At 50.4% G+C, this 19309-nt stretch overlaps 1 protein-coding gene and 1 long non-coding RNA gene across 2 annotated transcripts in view; one reads left to right on the plus strand and one right to left on the minus strand.

The window, feature by feature from the left end:
* Positions 1-12888, minus strand: part of AACS (acetoacetyl-CoA synthetase) — a 55897-nt gene extending 43009 nt beyond the window's left edge. Inside the window, exons 1-3 of the mRNA XM_019648877.1 lie at positions 12603-12888; positions 5766-5869; positions 4429-4553 (exon numbers count right to left, since the gene is read on the minus strand). Of these exons, the coding sequence (XP_019504422.1) occupies positions 4429-4553; positions 5766-5869; positions 12603-12735 (362 nt within the window). The 5' untranslated portion in view covers positions 12736-12888. The remainder of the gene's footprint in view (positions 1-4428; positions 4554-5765; positions 5870-12602) is intronic.
* On the plus strand, positions 1690-2268 carry LOC109386112 (uncharacterized). The gene is made up of 3 exons (XR_002124732.1): positions 1690-1866; positions 1949-2023; positions 2178-2268. It is a non-coding gene; the product is annotated as an uncharacterized LOC109386112 (long non-coding RNA).
* Positions 12889-19309: the final 6421 nt, after the last annotated feature.

Raw genomic sequence — 19309 nt, forward strand, 5'->3', positions numbered from 1 at the left:
ATGGCGTAGGCTGCAGCCCCTGCTGCAGTGGGCTGCCATGGGCTACCGTGTGTAGCCGGCAGCCAGTGTGAGCTGCCAAGAGCCGCAGTCCAGAGGCCAGTGACCGATCTGCCTCACCTGGGAAGAGCGCAATGATAATACCAACATGAGCCAGTGAAGCGACATCCTCCACGACTAGACTAAAGAACAAAAGGACAGCAGCTTGTCTGCTCCCCTTCCCTGATTCCCCAATACTGTTCCCCTCCCCCAACTCCCCAATAAAATCTTAAAAAATAAAAAAATAATAAAAAACATAACTCACTCCTTTTTATTGCTGAATAGTATTCCAGCTTTGGCGTATGTATTTTTTTTTCAGATTATAAAGGTAATGAAAGCTCACTGTAGAAAACTCCAACATTGCAAAAAATGTCTGAGAAAATAAAATAATCAACCTCACTAACTGTCCAACAAATGTACATTAAAATGGTGAGATATGAATTATCACCGAACAGACTGGTAAGAATGGAAAGAGGATGTGGCAGCCAGCCTCCGCAGGCCCCCAGTGCTCCCTGACTCTGCTATTCATGCTCTCGTGGTTCCTCTGAACTGAAGGGGCCCAACCTGGATAGCCAACAGGATGTTACGGAAACGACAGTGACTTCTGAGTCTGGGTCATAAAAGACACTGCGGCTTCCACCTGCCTCACACTGGGGGGAACCAGCGGCCATGTGGTGAGGACACTCAAGCAGCCCGTGGAGAGGCCCCAACAGCCATGGGAGTGCGTCATCTGAAAAGTGGATCTGCTGGCCTCGGTCCAGCCCTCAGACGACTGGAGCTCCCCGCCAACACCCTCACTGCAGCTTCAAGGGAGACCCCCCGCCAAAGCCAGAACCACCCAGCTAAGCCACTTCTCAATGTGTAACCCACAGAAACTGAGAGTTTATAAGTGTTTACTGTTTTAAGCCATGGTTTGGGGGGTAATTTGTTACAGGGCAATAGAAAACTAATACAATGAAGATTCAACGTTGCAAATGTGTAGGAAAAACTATTTGAGTGTACTTTCTATGGGAAAGATGCTAATCCTCTGCCCGTTATCTTCGATGCAAATGTCTCATTCCTGATGGCTAACTGCTTTTCAGTTCTACAGCATGAGGCATCTCTTTTCCAACAAATACACATCCTGATTTCCCTTTGGTGTAGATGTAGCTTTCCCTACTTCCTTAAAGTTATCCACACCTGCCCACTGTTTGTTCGCCTCGCTGGGTAATCACCTCTCCCACAGTCCCAGGCCAGCTCATTTTCTGTCCTTTGAAAAGACTCAGTAACCTGAAATCCACTGTTCAAAGACAAAATGTGCTGTGCAGGCAGCTGTTCTAATACCATAAACACTGACGGGCTAATGCACACTCCTTTCGCTCCACTCGCTGGAGCGTGAAGGCAACGGCACACACACTCTCCTTTCAGCGGGCACCTCCCGATCTCTCCCAGAATCCCATGGGGTGATTACAATATTTCCAGGTCCCCAAGCCAATAGTCAGCCAATTTAGGGCCCCGCTTACGAAAGAGATCCATCTGTAAACTAACTTTGATCCCTGGCTGGAGGGCACTTATCACCACTGCATATTAGGGGGCGGGGGAGCTCATTAAAAGAAGGGGCTCAAATAGTTAAAAAGTAGGAGACGGCGGGGTGGAGAGGAGTGAGAGTACAGAGGGAGAAGTGTGAAGCAGACAGCCGCCTGCAATTATCACCACACCCCTTAAGCCCCGCTTCACAGAGGGCTAGGCTTAAGAACAAAGGGGCTGGGTTCCGCCAGCTACGTCTGCGTGACAGAGTGAATGGCCAGTTCAGTCCCAACCCAGTCACCTGGAAGGCTGACTAGCAATCGGGTATGTTGCTGGTTTTTTTTAGGTTAATTTTGGTTTGGTTTGGTTTTTTAAAGAGTCACATTGGACCTTTCCCACTTTACAGTAGGAGAAACCAGGACTTCAAGCCTGAGGCATTGAGTAACCACGCATACGCATTTAAAGGGATCAGGAAAAAGGGGTAAGCGAGAGCCTGGCATCCTGGTTCCTCCGCATTACAGACGGGACCAAGTGGGCTGCTGTCCCAGCGAGCTTTGCAGAAGCATCGCTGTGCCTGAGTCAGAACAGCCCTTTAAGAGTGTCTTATGGATAAATAGAATGTGGTCTCTCCACAGAATGGGATATTACTCGGACATAAAAAGGAACGCCATGATGTGGATGAAACTTGAAAACAGCACGCTAAGAGAAAGAAGCCAGACACAAAAGGCCGCATGTTGTAGGATCCCATTTATAGGAAATGTCCAGAGTGGGCAAACCTACAGAGACAAAAAGCAGACGGTGGTCACCAGGGGCTGTGGGGGGTGAGGAGTGGGGAGTGGCTACTGATGGGAAGGGGGTGCCCTTTGAGGGGTGATGGAAATGCTCTGGGACTAGACAGAGGGGGTTGCACAACCTTGTAAACATGCTAACGTCCATTGAATTGTACGCTGAAAGGGGGTGAATTCTGTGTCATGTGAATTTTATCACAACTGAAGAAAGAGAGAGCCTCCTAGCTCCTTCTGCTCTCTGCCTCCGGAGACTGCACCCACCAAGCACTTTCCACAAGTTTCCTGGGCTGTCCCCAGAAACTGACCTATGAGCCATCCCTGCCCCAGGTCAGAGGCGCGATCCTGGGGGACCCAGAGATGGAGTGCCGAGCAGACTCCTAAGTTAGGCCGTCTCCCGTCCCAGTATGCAAGCTCTGCCCGTTCTCCTCCCCGCAGCCAGGGCCACCATCAGATCCCAGGGTTCCCTGGCTCCTAGCCCTGCGGGAGGCCCATTGCCCTCACACAGCTCCGAAAGCAGGCCTGCTGACCTCACCGCCTGGCCCCCCAGCCACGCCTCTGTCTCGCTGTTCCCCACACCCCGGGGCTTGCTCTGGCTCAGGGCCTTCGCTCTTGCTGTTCCCTGTGCCTGAAACGGTCTCCCCCCACCTCGCATGACGCCCTCACCTTAGTCAAGCCCTGCTCAAATTTCACCTCCTCCAAACAGGCGGCCCTGGCAGCCATGCCCCATGTGGCGTCACTCCCCACGCAGTCACCTCTCCCATTACTGTGCTTTGTTTGCTCCTCCCAGCACCCAGAGCCATCTGGAAGTTTATCACATTTTCTTATTTGTTCCACTAGAACGTCAGCCCCACAAGAGCAGGGATCTCATCTGTACTGTCCAGTGCTGTGTTCCCAGCACCTCACACGGAGGAGGTGTCTGCTACAAAACTGAGGAACAAGTGGATGGGTGGATGGGTGGATGGATGGAAGGAGGGAGGGAGGTGAGGGGGGAGGGATGGATGAGCAAAAGCCTCCTTAAAGAGCAAGGGGGAGATGCAGCACTGGTATAACATCCCAAGGCTACTTATCCACTCAGCCTAAATCCTATGAGGGCTGAGAACCAAGGAAGGCAGCAAAATAATACTCAACAGCCATTGTCTTACATACAAACGAGGCCTGTGAACTGCGCATCAGAACCAGCTGTGGGCTTTAAAAATATACACAAGCCTGGGTCCCATCTCTGGCAGGTGTGCTCCAGGAAGTCACCGTGGGGACTGGACAGCCATGGTTTTAAAAGCTGCACAAGGATTTCAGATGTAAAACCTCAGCTGAGAACTGCATATCCCTCTGTGCCCCAGACAGCTGTAAGATACATGTGCATGGATATATGCAATAAATACATATATGCAGCAATTGCAATATATAGTCTATATCAGCAACCCACTTCTGGCTAGCTATCCAAAAGAATTCAAAGCAGGACCTCAAAGAGATACTTGCACATCCACGTTCATAGCAGCATTATTCACAGTAGCCAAGGGGTAGCAGCAACCCAAGAGCCCATCGACAGATAAATGGGTAAAGAAACTGTGACACAGACATATAATGGAACAGTTAGTGTGCTGCCTTGAGAAAGAAGGGAATTCTGACACGGGCTACAGTCCTCACCCAGAGTCCTTATGGGTGAACCACAAAAGCTATGCTGAGTAAAATAAGCCAGTCACAAAAAGGACAAATACTGTGTGATTCCATGCATAGGAAGTACCTTAAAGTTGTTAAAACTATAGAAACAGAAAGCAGAAAGGCGTTTACTAAGGGCTGGAGGGGAACTAGCATTTAGTGGGTACAGAGCTTCAGTGCTGTGAGATGGCAAAGTTGTGGCGATCGGTTATGCAACGGTGTGAATCTACCTGACACTGCCGTACACTTAAAAATGATTAAGGTGGGAAATTTAATGTTATGTGGTTTTCACCATAAATTTTAAAAAAGAGAAAGGTGCCAAGATCCTGTTTGAAAATCCTGCACTGTGGTTGACCAGTGCCCAGGCACCGCTCCAAACACGCGGCCCGGCAGGGAAGTGGCATCCGGGACAGGGAAAGGGGCGCAGTTATAATGTCAGCACTCACGGGCAACGTAGAGGGCAACTCTGTCGTTCTCTTTGTGAAGCAGGAGGTTTTCAGCATAGTTCAGACGACTGCCTTTGAACCACTCGGGGACATCCGCGACCCCTTTTGATGTGTCCACAACCTATAGAGAATGACAGCAAAGCAAGATACACACACGCGTGAGATCTACACCATGAATAAATGTCCGCGACTCCACTTCCCAGGAAGTCCAAGGCATCATTAACTGGTTTTATACACTGAACTGGCCTAAAGGCTTGAAACTGAAAACAGAAACGAATGCCCTGTGGCTCATACTACGTACGGTACTGTGTGTTTGACAGCTACTGAGAGCAGATCTTAAGCGGTCTCAGCACACACACACACACACACACACACACACACACACACACACACACACAAAGACTTAACAATGCGAGGTGATGGATGTGTTAATTCCACAAAGTACACATATCAAATCATCATGTCGTACACTTGAAACACATACAATTATACGCGTCAACTATTCCTCAATAAAGTTTAAAAAATTAATGTCAAGGGGAAACACCATCCCCGCTCATTTCTTTTTCAACAAATGTTTATTAAGCACCTAATTTATGAGAGATGCTGAAGACAGAAGGGAAGACAGATGTGGTGCCTGCCCCATGTCCCAGGCTCGGACCAGACACTTTGAAAACCAGAAGATCGAGCTCCAGGGCCCCCCTGCGCCCCCACAATTTCCAGAAGTTTGACCCTGGCCTCCTTTGTCAGGGACCGGAACCTTGACTCTCTTCTCTATGTGCCTACAGATGAAACTTACAGAACGGTTCACCCCATCATCAGACCAAAACCCCAATAAATTATACTTTGAATAACAGGACTCCCTTTCCCAGAGATTTACTGATTTACAACATAAGGAGTTGAGAAAAAAAAAAAAAGTCTCCAAAATCCAGGTTAAAAAAAATAAAGACACTACTGTTTAAAAAACAACCTGAATATACATAACATCACAACCACACCCTTTAAAGTGGTTGAGGTGGTAAATTTTACGTTACGTGTATTTTACCACAATTTTAAAACTTTTAAATAAAATAAAGATAAAACGATGCCTGACCCCTTGGGATGGTCAAGTTCCCGGGACTGGGCCTGGGTCCCCACATTGGAGAGCCCAGAGGTGGCAGGGTCTGCATGGCGTCCGTGACCCTGACACCACATTCTACCAAATCTCTAGGGCAATGACTTTCCCCCACTGACGTGGGCGGTTTAAAGAAGATAGGATTCGACAGTCCCAAAAACTGACACTTTATTTTGGAACATAACCATAGAAAAGGCAATTCATAAGCAAGTCTCTACTTACTTCATCGTACGTGCGCGAGCAGACAATCCCGCTGAATTTCCAGAACTCTGCCCAGAAATCTGAATAAGACTCAACTGACCAATGGTATAGGTCGCCGTAATTTTCTAAAAATAAAATAAAATGGCACAGAGCCCAGATTAATCTTAGGAGGAAAGTCTTACCAGTGCAATAAAAAGATGGACACGCCATTACGAGTGCGTCCTGAATGGTTCAAAGGCCTCTGATGAGAAATGGTCTTGGGGGAGATTTAATTTTCACTGAGGCACACCCCCCACCACTAATCCCCAAAAGGAACAGCAGCAATGAGCCAGTAGCTTTATATCTTAACAGCATGCCTCAGAACAAGGACTCCGGAGCCACAAGGGTTCAATCCTGGCCTGGCCGTTCACAATATTAGTTTCCCCGTCTGTAAAATGGAGATTTTAAACAGCAACCCCTCTTCCTAGGGCTCCTGGGAGAGTTTAAATGAGCACATGTGTCAAAGGCTTAGAATGGGGCCCTGCACACAATCACAACTCCATTAAGCGTTTACTATTATTATACCGTACAAACTCAGGACCCTAAACCGAAGAGATTTGAAAACCCAGGTCAAAACTGGAAGCTTGCTGATGACTTGTCATGCCAGCAACGACGTTGTGGGGAGTTTGGGAAATTATTTATATATTTTGATCTGTGAGTAAGGAATACATTCATGTGATTCGAAAGTACACAAGTGTACAAGGCTATAATGGTAAAAAGAAAAAGAAAAAGAAAAAGTCTCCCTCCCTCTTGGCCCACAACCATCTAACTTTTCTTGCCTAGATATTCCTTTGTGTGTTCTCAGAGATTTTATGTGTGAGTAAATCATTCCCTCTCTCCCACTTTGACATACATAGAAGCTCACTTCACCCCAGGCTCTAATCCTGGGAACCTGGGAAAAGTCCTGTCCTCCCTTGGGACCTTTTTAATCTCAATATATTTCAGTAGGATATACATTCATCTGCTGGTGCTCCAGGCCTAGGATAACAGCAGGAAGGTGACCAACAGGATGTCAGGAACTGGAAAAAAAGCATACTACAATGGCTGAGCTGAATTCTCTCACTGGTCCTCTCTGTTCCCAACTCTGGGGGGCGGGGTGGGTACACAGAGGAAGAGGCACCATGATCCCTGCCCTTCAGTAGTGTCACTTCTCAGTGGGCCCCAGTAATTGTCCCCAATCATGCTGGACTCGGGAGCCCAAGGAGGTGAGTGGCCGCTGAGCTGGGGCGGGCTGCGGCAGGAGGCAGGCTGGCCCTGGCAGGAAGGGCAGGTTAGGACACTGGGACGAAGCCAGGGGCCCAGGTAGAGAGCTGCGGCGAGCGGGTCTGCCACAGGGACAGAGAAGGAGCAACCAGGATGAAGTGGGGACATTCGGCCCAGAGATCGCACAGCCGAGATCAGCGGACAGGGTGTTTAGGGCTCCGAGCTCAAGAGAGAAAGAGACTCTGGTTCACAGTAATGATGGCTGCACCTCCTCCAAGCCCCCCAGGAGAAGCTGCCCCCGCTGTACACCATCTGCTCAATCCAGGGGTCACAGGCCAGGTCAACCAGGCACACAGGGACAGTGCATCTGGAGAGCTGGGGCCAGCCCTGACTCTAGAGACCAGGCTGGAGGACCTCAGACAGGCCACTTTGGGACGACAGCGGCTCCTTTCAAGGACGGAGGTGAGGATCCATAGAGCACGTTGCTCTAACAGCACACGCTCCGAGCTCGACTGTCTGGGTTCAGGGCCTGCCACTCTAACCGCATGATCGCAGGCAGGAAATTAACTTTCTCTGGGCCTCAGTTTCTTCCTCCACAAAAGGAACATAACAGCACGTTATCACTGCGAAGGCTGAATGAGTCAAAACACATAAAGCGCTAAGGACAGTGCTGGCAGCAAGTGCCGGAACGAGTTGTCACTCCATCATTTTGCAGGAGTGTGACGCATAACAGGTGTGTGACAGACTACGATAAGCTACGACATGGAGACAGGGATGCCAAGTACATAAAGTGTCGGTCCGTAGGAGCGTGCCACGTTCAGTCCAGAAGGGGGTCGGTGCCAGGCCCAGGGCGTCCAGAGAGGGCGCCTCCGGGGAAAACACACCAGACGAGCAGGCCCCGGGCTCCCCTCTCTCTTCCAGTTGTTTTTGTTTTTGTTTTTTAATCACCTTGGTCCTCACAAACTACAAAGGGTTCCAGCACCAAAATCCCCTCCTAATTGACACAAGAAAAGGGCCAGAGGCTTGAAATCCAGGCCTCCGCTGAAGGCTGAGCTCAAAAGCCCATCACAGAGCACGTCTCCAACAGCCAGGGACGCGCAGGCATCACAAGCATCCGAGAGGACAGCAGTGGATGGACTCTGAGCAGAGCGTCTTCCCCGTGGACAACTCGGACAAGTGGTCGGACACAAGTCTTCAGGCGTCTGCTCAAATACACCCACCTCAACTCACAGGCTGCAACCCAGGAGCCTAGAAAACGGGCCACGGGCACGTTTGGTCCAGTTCCCACAATGTTCATAAAGAACCTGAACTCACTGCCACCATGAAAATCACGGTTTTCAAATGGAATCCGGGGTTTCTGGCTTCTCCTGAGAAAACAGACTATCTGGGTGGGGTAGCTAGCCAGTGCCGCTCCTGGCATCTAGGCCGCTGTGCCGTCCCCTCCCCACGCTGCGCAGGGCTGGTCTGTGTAACCGGGAAATGTGGCTTGTGAGGCTCGATCATAAAAGACACTGCAGCTTCCGCCTTGCTGTCTTGGATCGCTTGCTCTGTGAGAAGGTCCTCTCTCATGAGGACACTCAATAGTCCCAGGTGGCAGGAAACACAACCTCCTACCCACAACCAGCACTGGCTCACTGCCATGTGAGGGAGCCCCCTCGCTCCTCCAGCCCCTGTCAAGCCTTCAGATGGTGGCAGCCTCCTCAGACCCAGAGCCAGGAGCCCGCAGCCGAGCCCCCGCCAGAGGCCTGAACCTACGAGACTGAGGGGTGCGCCATGTTTACTGCTGTTTTGAGTCGCTAAGTCTTGGGGTGATCTGTCATGCACAGTAGATAACTAATGCACTGTCACACCACACAGTGACAATCAGCTAGCGTGGGCTACCAGCTGCCCCGCCTGGCCCTTCACCCACACGCAAGAGGCAGCCTAATACAGTAGTCGAGAGCACTGATTCTAGAAACAGACTACAGCTCCAGCACTCACAGCCGAAAGATCTCCACCAAGATGCTGAGCTTGTTTTCTCAGCTGGGAAATGCGGTAACAGCCGCACCTCCTGGGCCAATCGCTGAGGATTAAGTATGTTAATACAGGTAAAGTGCCCAAATGGGGCAAGGCGTACAGAGAGCAGTCACTGAATGGTAACTGTTATTAATATCTGTCACCTGCCTGGGCCCTGCAGTCACTGGAGTTTGCAACCTTGCTTTCCACTGACCCCCTTTCCTCTCCACCTATGAGAATTCTGACCAGCCTCCACCTCCAAATCTCAGCTCAGGGTTTTGTGGGTGCTTATAAAGGCACCCTGACAGGCTCAGGGTGCAGTGAAGTACCGGAAGGAAGACAGCGCACTGCCCCGACATCTGACGCTCAGCACTCACACGTTGTGGCGAGGCCATTTTTCCTTTCTCCCCACAACTACACGTGAGCTATGTGAGGGTGGGGTCCCAGCCTTCTCCTGGCTGGCGCTCCATCCCGGCTGCTTGCCCACAGAGGTGACGTGCAGCTTGTGGTGTACAGAAAGACACTTGGCACGGTCCTTCAAAAGAGCGTGTACTGGGCGGCCGGTTGGCTCAGTTGGTTAAGGCATAATGCTCATAACACCAGGGTTGCCGGTTCGATTCCCACATGGGCCAGTGAGCTGCGCCCTCCACAACAAGATTGAAGACAATGACTTGACTTGGAGCTGATGGGTCCGGGGGAAAAACACAGTTCCCCAATAAAATTTATTTTTTTTAAAAAAGAAAGAGCATGTACTATAAAAGTGTCACTTCCCTCACTGCAGACAGTGGATACACACACACAGCATGTCTGTCCTCTGGAGCCCTGCGGAAGAGGCCCCATATCACATGCACATACGGGCAGGGCTACAGGCCACTCCTGAGGGGTCTGTGTAGCTGTGCAGGGGTCCTCAGTGAGCTCTGCTGGGAGCAGTGACAAGAACCAACCACCTATGGCCTTGCTGGTGGAAAGAATCTGGAACTCCACCGAGGGCCTGCCCCTCCTGATAGCAGGGGTAGGGCTTGGGGAGGTGGCCAGGCTGGGGAACCCTGGCCCCCCCATCCACCCTCAGGACAGGAGCCAGGCTGAGGCAGCCGGTGAGGATGTGTGCCTTGCTGTCTCTGCACATCCGGTCAATAGCACTGCTCAGAACGACACACTGGCTACTCACAGCCGGGACGAGTTCCAGGGTGCTGGCTTTATGCAATAAGAATGCCCACAAATAAATGAAAAGGCAAGGCAGGATGCATGTCCAAATTACATGCACTTGGGTGAGCAGAAGAAAGGAGAAAATGGTCAAAGAGAGAACAGCATCTGAGCTGGGTCGTAAAGCAAACGCCAAAACCTCCAGGGCCAGGCCTGTGGAAAGGAGGGAAGCAGGTGGGGAGTGGAGGAGAAGAAGCCAAAGCTCTAAACGCCCCCACGCCAAGGAAGGAGCCCCACTCAGCCCAGTCAATAGCCACCATGTGGGCACGCAGACCCCGCATCACAGGCCTTTGGGTTCCCAAGAAGCTGGAAGTCTTGCCTTTCCTACGCAGTCTCCCAGTGTGTGAGCCGCCCCAGCAAAGTCTGCTGGTCCAACCTGACCGACATGTCACCAGTCCACTCACCCTGAAGGAGGGAGACGAGTTTGGCAGGCAGACAGGGGGCAACCAGTGCTTGCTGGTACTCACTCAGCAACCCCCACAAACCAGGTGCAGGTGCACGCTGCGCCTGATCGCCTCCTGTCACCCACAGCCACCCAGTGACACAGGTGGCTCATTTTACAGGTGAGGAAACTGAGGCTTGGGCAGATCCGGTGACTTCCTCCGAACCACACAGCCAGTAAGAGTGGAGCCAGTTCAAAATCCAGGTGGTCGGAGTACAGATCGGTCTACCCACCTGACAGGCCGCCCTTCTGTGAAATAACTGTAAAGCAGCGGTTCTCAACCTGTGGGTCGCGACCCCTTTGGGGGTCGAACAACCTTTTCACAGGGGTCGCCTAAGACCATCGGAAAACAAAAAGATACTTACATTACGATTCATCACAGCAGCAAAATCACAGTGATAGAGTCGCAACGAAAATAATGTTATGGTTGGGGGCCACCACAACATGAGGAACTGTATTAAGGGGTCGCGGCATTAGGAAGGCTGAGAACCGCTGCTGTAAAGCATCAGGGCTAGACGAGCACCAGGAGAACCGTATTATATCATTGCTGGCAAAGGAAAGAGGGTGGAACCAAGGCAAGGTAAACACGGAACAGTGGTCCCGCTCTGGGCTCTTCTTGGAAATCAAGCCTGTTCTCCCCCAGTCCAATACACGTTCACTTCCTACTACAGAGTAATAAGACCCCTCTGTCTCCAGGCTGCTCAGTCCTAGTGAGCAGGACGGAGGGAGAGGGAGAGAGCTGGGTGAGCTAAAGGAAGGGGCTGGGTGGAAGCTACGACACCACCGTGCTGCGGAGGGTCTGGAAGTTGCCAGGTGGCACCCATCTGCAATTCCAGGGTCAACAAGGAGCCACTGTGAGCGTCTGAGCCAACGAGGGGGGAGGGAGGGGAAGCAGGAAGCAGGAAGGCCAACCAGTGTTCAAGGAAGAGCGCCCCAGGAGAGGTGCGGGCACTGGGGGCGGGTGGGGGAACAAGGTAGGGCTGCTGAGGGAGAGACACCCTGTGCCAGCCAGGTGACTCAGGCCACCGTGTCTGAGAGGCTGGCTGAAGGAGAGTGATGCCTCCGACCAGACACGGGAGTCGCTGCCGCGAACTGAGGCGGGAGAGGGGAGGAAAAGCCACTTGAGTTGAAAATCCCTCGGTGGGGAGGTCCAGGAAGTAGGTGAACAAGCCAGCCAGAGCTGGAGGAAAAGCACAAGCAAGCAGGCGCGTCTCACCCAGAAAAGGGGCCCTCCTTTGCCCAGCTCACACCCAGCCGGGAGGTTCCTGGGGGCCCCTGACGAGCTTCTGCTTGGGGCTGGGAGTGTGAGCATGAGGGGACGGCGTTCGCCCCCATCGCAAAGGAAAGCTCCCACCTGACCGTCCTTCCCCCAGGCGCCCGGAATTCCATGCTGGCTTTCTAGCAGGATCAGCCGAGGGAGGGGGGAAGGGGGCGGGGAGGGGGGAGGCTAAGAAGGGACAACACTAGGTACTACCGGCTGCCAAGTGACCCCCCACAAACAGGACTAGAGCAGGAAGTCAGACCCTGGGTCCGGGAGGAAGGCCCCCAGGCTGGAGTGCAAGACCCCAGGACCACCTCACCTCACAAGCAGGAACCTCCTGAGCAAAAGGCCGCTCAGTGCACAGGGGTTCCAAGACCAGACGGGGGACCCTCCCAGGGAGAAGGCGCCCCACATGCAGGGAGATGCTGCCGTCAGGAGTCCAGCAGCCTGAAAGCAGAGGAGGTGACGCCCCGCAGGGACAAGGGGGCAAAACCCACCCCCACCCCCAGTCAGAGGTGCCCCAAATCCAGTGGCTCCTCCAACCCCCGGAAGAGGGAAACAGCGGGAGACCATTCCAACGACTAGGAGAGAGACCCTGCCAGAAACGCCCAGGAAAAGGGCGCGTCCCGGCCCCAGGAGCAGGGCCCCCCTCCGTCAGGTGGTCCCTCGGACCGAGGGAGGTGGCCTGGGAGCCCCGGGCCGCACGCGCACTCACCCAGCGCCAGGCCGCAGGCGGCGCTCACGGCCGCCCGGAAGCGGTCCATCAGCGTGTTCTTCTTGCTGTCAGGCTCCCACATCACCTGGCACTCCAGGATCTCTCCCCGCCCGGACCGCGGCTCCTTAGACATGGCTGCGGCGGTAACTACCGGGGGGGGGGGACCGGAACCGGCAGGGGCGGCGGCGACGGCCGGGGACGCTGAGGAGGCCGGGGACGCGTGCCGGCGGGACGCGCGACTGAACGAGACGCGGCCGCCCCCGTGAAGACACCCGGCGAGCCCCGCCCCCGCAGGCCCCGCCCCTCCCAGGAGAGCCCGCCCCTCTGCGCGTGTAACCCTCCGCCGCGGCACTCCTCGCAAAGGAGTGCTGGCCGCCGCGCCCCGCGCCTCCGGGACTCAGACCCCCGCTCGCGGGAGCGGGGCGGGTGGGGCCACGCAGGCGCGTTGGGCCCGGGCTTCCCGCCCTCACCTGGAACTCGAAGTGGATAAACCAGCCCCCGGAAGCCGGGAGCCAGGCGCCGCTGGCTCAGTCCTGGGTTCATTCATTCACTTTTGTTCTCACGGCAGATATTTACCGAACGCCTCCTGGGTACCAGGGTCTGTGCGGGGCTTTGCGGAAGCAGCAGTGAGCAAAGTAAAAGTCCTACCCTGCCCACCAGGAGGTAAAAGGAGAGGGGCAGGTGTGGGGAGGAGGGGAGACAGACAATGAACAAATAAATACATCGTATATATGTCGTCCATAGTGTAAGGCATACACAGTATGCCAGTGGGGATCATAATAGAGTAGCACGTGTAATATTATTTGTATACTAAAAGATACGAAGTGCTATGGGCAGAAATAAACCAAGGGGAAGGGGAAGTATCATGGGAGGAGTGTTTCCATTTAAATAGGGTTGTCAGGGAAAGTCCCATTGGAAGAGGTGACTTCTACCAATGACCTGAAGAAGGTGACAGGCGCGAACTATTCAGTATCTGAGGGGAAAGTTCCCCGGCAGAGGGAACAGCAAATGCGAAGACCCTGAGGCAGGAGGGTGTTGGACCTGGTTAGGGACAAACAAAAGGAAGAAAATGGGATTTGGGATAGATTTTTGAGGGTTTATTTATTGTACTCGGCTGCACATTGGCACCGTACGAGGGATCTTTTCATATTCCTTGTCATAATTTATTCTCACAGCAACCCAAACAGCTCCTCCCAAGTACAATGTTTTGTTTTGGGTTTTTTTCTGACAGTGTTGAGATTTGATGACTCATTCTCCCACCTCCACCACTTAATCTTAAGCAGTTCCCATCTCCTAGTCACCACAAATAAACATAGATTCTTCGTCAACTGTGATTGAAAAAATAATAATTTTTGAAAAGGAAAAAAATAAATATAGATGCTAACTTAAAACAGGGTGCTTCCTATATAAACATGACTTCCAGAATAGCCCCCTCCCCTGACCTCCAAATTCTGGGTCCAGCCCTCGCTGTTTGTCTCCAAGTTACCGTCTTTGTGGAGCCGTGAGTCCATCTCGACCCAGAAGGAGATGCATTTTTGAGCGAGTCATGTATTTATGTTCATTCTTTTAACACGAGGATGCAGATTCCACAGGAGTAAAATCCTTGTCAAACTAGTTCACCGCAAGATCCTCAGTAGGAGCCAAGAAACATTCATTCATTCATTCATTCATTCAGAAATGCCTAGTGAGTGCCTGTGTGAGTTAGCCAATGGGGGCTCCGCTGTGTAAAGCATGGACCCCGCCCTCAAGGGGCATGGAAGTCCAGAGTTTGACCAGTGGGTTGACCAATTCTCATGGAGCAGGGGAGGGCTGGGTTTATGCACCTGACAGCCACCTGATTCATTCTTAATTCCTGCAGCTCAGCCCACCCAACCAGGCACAGGGCAACCCAAGGGAGAGATAAGCTACAGCCAAAATAATCAGGTACTTTCTCATTACCTATATGACACTCTCCCAGACACACATGAGATTTCGGAGGAAACAATAAAATCTTAGGGGGAAAAAAAAAAAGAATCTGGGTACCCACACTCCTTGGAAATTCTTTGCATAACCCCTCAGGGATCAATTCGCCTCAATTTAAAGACCACTAGTCTAAGCCAATCACAGAGCACCTTTTTCTCCTTTACCAATGATTGGCCCGTACTCATAAGACCGAATTCTAGCCAATGAGACCAAAGGGGAGTGGAGGGGGCTGGAGTGTTAGCCCTCCCCCGATAAGCACAGTCCTTTTGCAGGGAGCTGTGGCAGCTTTCAGTGACCCTGAGAAACAAGGTTGAAGAACGTGTGTAAACAGGATGGCGGGGCAGAAGGAGGAAGACCATAGACGCTCTCGCTGAGCTGCTGGAGCAAGTCTCTGGCTAGCCCTGGGCTACTGGCTGAATAAACATTGACTGTCACCATGGCTAAAGCCCTTGGGAGTTGAGCTGTCATAACTCGCTGCCAAAAATCATTCTAACTGAAACGACCACCAAAGGTAATAACACTTGTGCTTTCTCACGGGGGCTTTTCTTCACTCTGGTACGTTCATCACCCACGTGCAATGGACCAAGAGCCAATCCTGCCCCTCACGACAATTTTAAAATTATTTTGAGAGCCATAAAACAAATGAAATCACCATTATGTGAATAATATCCTTTAAAAATTTTTATAAATGACACGACAATAGTTTTGTTTTCATTTTCAGTTTTACTTCAGAGCCACATGTACGTACCCAAAGAACCACATGTGGCTCGCGAGCCACAGTTTGCCAAGCCCTGGCCTAGACCAACTGATCTGAAGATGTGAAGCCATCAGCAATAATTAGATCCCCAAGCCAGGACCACTCTATCACAGCTCCTGTGTCTCAGGGTTCCACAAGGCCAGGGAGGACAAGAATGGAAGATTCTCCACCTAAACAAAGTGAAGCATCCAACCCAGTGCTCATCCTTGGGAAAAACCTTCCAGATAGAGAGCATAGCAAGTGCAAAGGCCCTGAGGCATGCTTGGCACAGTCAATGGTAGTAGCCATATAGGTCCTTGTGAGGCCAAGGGGTAAGGACTTTGGATTTTATTCAATGTGTGATTAGAAGCCATTTGGAAAGTCTTGAGTAGGGGAATGATGTGACTTACATTTTGAAAGGATTATTCTAGCTGTTGTAATAGAGTGAATGGGGCTAGGTTTGGAGTAGGTGGAGTGCTATCAGGGGGCCCTTTTGGGGGGATTTTGCAGAAGTTCACATGGGGTGTCATGGTGGCTTGGACTAAGGTGGAAAGGGGGAGATGATGAGAAGGGATGATTTTATATATATATATATATATATATATATATTTATTTATTTATATATATATATATATATATATATATATGATATCTACCTACGATGTATGTACCTATATATAAGGCAGAACAAAGTGATATACTGCTGGATTAGATAAGCAGCCATTGGAGCCCAGATGAGATGAAAACACATTCTAGCATAAAGTTGATTTTCCCAAAGTCATAACCAAAGGAGTAATGAAGTAGAACCACGGGGAAAGTTGAGAAGACCAGAACGGGCCAGAAACAGACCTATCTCCATTTCCAGGAGCTACTAGCACAACAGGCTCTCCCAGGCCCATCCAGAAGAGAGGTGAAGGCTTGATTCCAATCAGAGGCTCAGCCAAGTTCCTTGAGTTTATCAGGCCAAAGGGTGTGTTTAGGATTTCTTTATCTGGCTTCCATGGCGTGGTTGCCTCAACCCTCCTAGTCTGCCCACATGGCTATGGCAGTTGGGTGAATGCCAGTTACTGAGGACCACATGTGCCCAAGGTGATATCTCAAAATACAATCTCTCCATCTCCTCTCCAGCCCTAAGGAGAAAGCAGAGGAGAAAATGTGGCCACAGAACCCAGCATCTTCAACAGGCATAGGGATAAGTAAGTGATGGGTAGTCGCCCTACTACACAACAGCGAAAAGGGATGCTTTACAAATGAGCCAGCATGGTGAACCTCAAAAAAAATTAAAAAATTAAAAAGCAAGCCACCAAAGTATACCAACTGCATGTTTCCTTTTACAGAAGGGTCAAAGACAGGCAAACCCCAAAATATCTTGGTTAGGAATATTTATATGTTAGAAAAACAGAAAAGCAAAGAAATGCTTACCAGCTGTCAGGGCACTGGTTTCTTCAAAGTAAAGTAAAGGGGGTGAGTTTAGGGAGGGGCTTCCAAGATACTGGCCTTGCCCTATTAAACTGGCATAGGTACATGGTGTGCATTTATGTCATTCTTTAAACCGTATGCACATACTCTATTCAGTCTTTTTGTATGCTTCATATAGTTCACAATTAAAAAAAAAAATAACAGCAGGCCCCCAAACTCTGATGACATTAATGACTGTTTTACTTCCCCAAGCCTGGAGTGAAAAATTGAAAACAGACTAAAAGTCCATCAACAGGGGAATGGCTAATAAAGTATAGCATAGTCCATTCCTTGCAATGCTATATGCATCCGTAAACAAGATTCACCTGAAACGAATAATTAAAAAAAGATAAAATAGATCTATAAACAGCATTGTTCTCAAAGAGATTGAGGAAGAAAAGCAAATTGCAGATTAGTATCTACAGCTGTAAAAAAAAATACATATAAGACATCATTTGTATTAAAAATATATATATATTATACATATATTACGTGTTACCAGATGGCAGGCACAGAGTAAATATTTGTTACATGAATGCATGTCCTCTACAACTGTTATCTACCACTGTAGGCTCAGGGCAAAGGACACAGGCTACTTTCTTGCTGCTTTCTCTATGACAGTCACTCACCTACACCTTGGTGATCTAGTATAAACAGGGTTTTAGAGAATATTATTATTATTAGCCTAGAGCTACAGGTGAAACAGGTATCCTGGCCAACAGTGGCCTCAATTTATCCCACAGAGATTGCAACCAGCCATACAAGCCATCTACAGCTTGCTCTGGGCAGGAAAATGTGACCAGATGAGGTGACTTCGCACCCTCTGGCTTGATTTGGCTTTCTTCTCCGATGTGAATATGAAGCTCTCGCTGCAGAAGCAAGGCTTCCAGAGAATAAGATCATGAAAAATACAAAGTCCCCAGTGTATTCAGCTGGCACATATGGTGAAGGAAGGGGCTGAATGGTGTAATAAAATGCAAAGAAATCCCATTTTCACACACACACTTCCCTTCCCTTTTTAATACTATACTCTCTCCTTGCACAAAGTAAGCGGCCTGCAGCAGGCTGCTCCTGTTTTAGAAATTTTCCCCATGTTTTAGAAATTTTCCCTCATTTCATTGCATGTGGGTGCAATCCCACGCAGGGCCCAGACCCTCCACCCACGACCCTGTTTTTACCCACAGCACCTATCACCATCTGAAATTAAGTCTTTCGTGTGCTTCCAGCAAGCTCCATGACAGCATTTAATTCTTGCCCATCTGGTTCCCACAGTTGCCCCAGCGCTTCCCGTGAGGTAGGGCACAGAGTGGCAGCTCAACAAATGTTTGTGGAAAGATTAAAGATACTGAGGGTTCGAAATTTGTCTCCCTCCTCTATATTGTTAAGTGTATAGTGGGCATTTCTTTTGGACTTTTTGGGCAACTTAAACCTTTTATTTTATTAGCGTTCTTATTTGTATTCTTTTTTTTTTTTTTATTCTTTAGGATGTTACGCATGAGTTTGTTTGCTGGAGGCGTCCTCAGAAGCAGGGAAAGCCCTTTCTGCTAAAGCTGCCCCGCTCTGTTCAGTTTTTCTCCACTGAGCACCACAGCGTCCTCTTGGCCTCTCCCAGGTCCACCCTGCCGGTCTCCTCCCCGTCACCTGCAACCACCCACCCACGCTCGCCGCGGGCCTGCTCTGGGCCAGTAGCTTGCTCTCCAAGCCGCAGCAACGGCTGCAGCGGCGGAAGGATCCACACCACACTCACGCGCCACACTCAGCTCGCAATCTGATTGGCTGGTGGAGAGCTGGTCCCACATCAGCCCGGAAGGCTGGCCTGAGCGCCAACCAATCGCAAGTCACTCCGGTGCATGGGCCGCGCCTCTCAGCCAATGCGAAAGGGGAGCGAGAAAAGGCGTGCCCAATGAGAGCTACACAGAGGGGTGGGGTCACTCTTCGACCGCGAAGGCCGTGCTCTGTCACTTTGACAACCTGACAGTTGGGAGAGTCAGTCCTGCCGCTCTGGTTTGTCTACCCCAGTCCCGAAATAGTCACCCTTGACGTCACTGAGTCACAGTTTAGAGCTTGACTCTTATGGGACAAAAGGAGGGATTTGCGTCTGAAGTGTCTATATATTCAGATATGCATATGGGGCTCCTAGTATGTGGGAGATCCAAAGCATTTGGGGACTCGGAGGGAACCAGAGGACGTGCAGGAGGAATGAAAATGATCAAATTCACCAGAGAAGTTGGTGAGAAGTGACAAATAATCAGGGTAACAGAAATCAGGAAGCGGCCCCTCAATAGACACTGTAATACCTGGCACCTTGATCTTGGACTTCCCAGCCTCCAGAATTGTGAGAAATAATGTTTTTTGTTTAAGCCACTCAGTCTATGGTATTTTTGTTATAGCAGCCCAAACAGACTAAGGGGTCCTCTTTAACTTACTGAGGACCCCCAAGAGCTTTTGCTTCTGTGAGTTATATCTACTGATTAGAATTAACAATAAAGTTAAAAATAATTACCAAGTTAGAAATAAAAACTGAGAACTATATATAATATATATTCACCTC

Source organism: Hipposideros armiger, unplaced genomic scaffold, assembly GCF_001890085.2.
Source record: "Hipposideros armiger isolate ML-2016 unplaced genomic scaffold, ASM189008v1 scaffold_128, whole genome shotgun sequence".
Taxonomy (NCBI): Eukaryota; Metazoa; Chordata; class Mammalia; order Chiroptera; family Hipposideridae; genus Hipposideros; species Hipposideros armiger.